Here is a 3422-nt window from a genome sequence, read left to right as displayed (position 1 = left end):
GACTCGTGATCCACAATCGTACTGTGCACGTTCTAACGCCCTCAGTTACTGCCATTACGTCAGTGCAAAAAGGTACTTATCAGTTTAATTAATAAATATCAGACTAACACCTTATCACTGCATTGCTAAGAACCTATACAAATAGATTTGAGAAAATCTTCAGTCACAAAATAAGTTGCTGCCGGATAGGCTATAACCTAAAGACTATTATCTGCTAGAAATATTTCAACAGGTGTTACAGGGCTGCTTTCAGACATATTTTGCTCACTTGAAGTGTTAAGAAAATTACACACAATTTCTTTTAGAGATAAATGCTGAACATTATCTAAACAAGCCCAACTCTAAAATCGGGTTCACTCTTACTGTGGCATATAAGCAAAAGAAAACTAAACGTAGAGATATTAACTCTAGGAATACACCTTATAAAAACACGGACTGTGAGAACAAATTCAGTGTTCAAAACCGCCTCAATCAAGGCAAAATAACCTAAGTTGGGGAAAAAAAGTTACATGTGCCAAAAAAGATACAGCCATAAATCTTATCTCACAGAATTTGACACAATGCACACTGGGGCAAACCACTCTCAGTGCAAAGTATGCCAAAAAAGTTTCAGGCATAAATCTTATCTCACTGTGCATATGAGAATCCACACTGGGGAAAAACCTTATCAGTGCTCTGAATGCCAGAAAAGGTTTAGTATCAAAGCGAGTCTATATCGACATGCATTAACCCACTCTGTGGAAAAACCTTACCAGTGCGCTGAATGCCCAAAAAGTTTCAGCCGTAAATCTTATCTCACTGAGCATTTGAGAATCCACAGTGGGGAAAAACCTTATCAGTGCTCTGAATGCCAGGAAAGGTTTAGTATCAAAGCGAGTCTATATCGACATGCATTAACCCACTCTGTGGAAAAACCTTATCAGTGCGCTGAATGCCAGAAATGTTTCAGTGACAAAAGAGCACTTACTATACATACAAGGACCCACACTGGGGAAAAACCTTACCAGTGCTCTGAATGCCAGAAATGTTTCAGTTACCAAAGTATTCTCACTTGGCATAGAAGAACCCACACTGGGGAAAAATCTTTTCAGTGCTCTGAATGCCAGAAATGTTTTATTGACAAAAGCAGTCTCGCTTGGCATATAAGAACACACACTGGGTATAAACCTTTTCAGTGCTCTGAATGCCAGAAATGTTTCATTCAAAAAAGCAGTCTCACTCAGCATATAAGAATCCACACTGGGGAAAAGCCTTATCAGTGCTCTGAATGCCACAAATGTTTCAGTGTAAAAAGCAGTCTCACTAAGCATATAAGAATCCACACTGGGGAAAAGCCTTATCAGTGCTCTGAATGCCAGATATGTTTCAGTCAAAAAAGCAGTCTCACTCAGCATATAAGAACCCACACTGGGGAAAAACCTTATCAGTGCTCTGAATGCCACAGATGTTTCAGTGAAAAAATCAGTCTCACTCAGCATATAAGAACCCACACTGGGGAAAAGCCTTATCAATGCTCTGAATGCCACAGATGTTTCAGTGAAAAATTCAGTCTCACTCAGCATATAAGAACCCACACTGGGGAAAAGCCTTATCAATGCTCTGAATGCCACAGATGTTTCAGTGAAAAAAGCAGTCTCACTTACCATATAAGAATCCACACTGGGGAAAAGCCTTATCAGTGCTCTGAATGCCAGATATGTTTCAGTCAAAAAAGCCATCTCACTGAGCATATAAGAATCCACACTGGGGAAAAGCCTTATCAGTGCTCTGAATGCCAGATATGTTTCATTCAAAAAAGCAGTCTCACTCAGCATATAAGAACCCACACTGGGGAAAAACCTTATCAGTGCTCTGAATGCCACAGATGTTTCAGTGAAAAATTCAGTCTCACTGAGCATATAAGAATCCACACTGGGGAAAAGCCTTATCAGTGCTCTGAATGCCAAAAATGTTTCAGCCAAAAATCTCAACTCAGTAAACATGTGAGTATCCACACTGGTGAATAAAATTATCAGTGCTCTTAATGTCAGAAAAGATTCAGAGGTAGAGATGGTTTCAAGCACCATAAGAAAACACACCATTAAAATAATTCAGTGCTCCGAATGCCAGAAAAGCATTAATTTTAAACGCAATCTCCCTCTACATGAGCAGACGCACACAGGGAAAAAACATTACCAATACTGTGAATGCCAGAAATTCCTATTTGATAGGCACAGCCTCACCAACCATAAGAGACTCCATACTGATGAAAAACCTTATGAGTGCTTTCAGTGGCGTCACTAGGGGGGTGCGGGGGGTGCGGACCGCACCGGGTGTCACCCCATCATGGGTGACACCAATCTGGTTAGTTAGCCTCAGCCTCGCCCTCACTGTACCTCTCTGCTGCGGCTGCTGCTGCCTGCCAGTGCTTCACTGCTTTTTATTTATAGTGCATCAGCATCTGTGCAAGCCTTGATTGAAGCCGCCGCCCACCGCAACTTTGTCTTAGCGCATCGAGTTGTGCACCTGCTTACAAAATAAAAATATTATACTACTCTGCAGTCAGTACAGTGATTGTGCACTGCAGCACGTCGCCACTGGCCACGCACGCACGCACGCACACTACGCACCGGTGGGGTCGGTGATGATTCGGATGCGTGGTGTACCCACCCAGTTTGGGTCCCAGGGCCGTCAATCTTTAGCGCTACCAATGACGGCCCTGGGACAGCCCCCGCGCGCTGTGCTCCTCTGACGAGACTCGGAGACGGCAGCGCAGGGGAGTGCATGTAGTGCTTCGCGCTGCTGCTAGAAATAAAGAATTCCTGACTGTGCCAGCAGCCTGAGCCATCTTCTTTGATATCCCGAGCGGAGGAGCGCCGTCGTCTCCCCTTCAAATTTGGGACAGTGGCCTGGGACTGGGACTGACTTGGGTTCGGAGGCAGTCGGTCACGGACGGTGAGAGAGAGAATAGAGAAATATCATTTTTAGAATGAAGTTTTGAACTCAATGAAGTGAGAAATTTGGCAGGGCAGACACACAGTTCACTAGATTCAGATCGCAATAATCGCATTACCAGAGTGAGAGTCCCAGACAATCGAGGCCGGCCCCGGGCCCAGGATTAACGAACATGTGTGTGAGTCATGTTTCAACTATGAATAAAGCTGTACAGGGCACCTGAAGGCCGGTTTTTACACCTGGAGGCCGGTTTTTACACCTGGAGGCCGGTAGCGCACCCAGGAGTTGTGATGCACCTGTTATGTGATCCCGGCGGCCTCTGTGAGATTCTCAGGCGGCAGGCCCGTTTAAAATACTAATGTATCCATGAATTAGGAGAAAGCGTCTCAGAACTCTACCATCTTTTTCTCGTCAAGAACGGTATTCTTACATAGGTGCTTGCATGATTAGAAACTGTAGAAATAGCGCTACTGTGCTAAATAAACTCT

At 44.1% G+C, this 3422-nt stretch overlaps 1 protein-coding gene across 1 annotated transcript; it reads left to right on the top strand.

Annotated features, from left to right (window-relative positions):
• The first annotated feature begins 509 nt into the window (after nucleotides 1-509).
• LOC147737846 (uncharacterized) lies at nucleotides 510-2006 on the top strand. The gene has a single exon (XM_086947810.1). It carries the CDS (start codon nucleotides 510-512, stop codon nucleotides 2004-2006), a length of 1497 nt encoding a protein of 498 aa, XP_086803936.1.
• The last annotated feature ends 1416 nt before the right edge of the window (nucleotides 2007-3422 follow it).

Source organism: Lissotriton vulgaris, chromosome 1_1 (genome assembly GCF_964263255.1).
Source record: "Lissotriton vulgaris chromosome 1_1, aLisVul1.2, whole genome shotgun sequence".
NCBI lineage: Eukaryota > Metazoa > Chordata > Amphibia > Caudata > Salamandridae > Lissotriton > Lissotriton vulgaris.
This window is presented reverse-complemented; position numbering and strand designations above follow the sequence as displayed.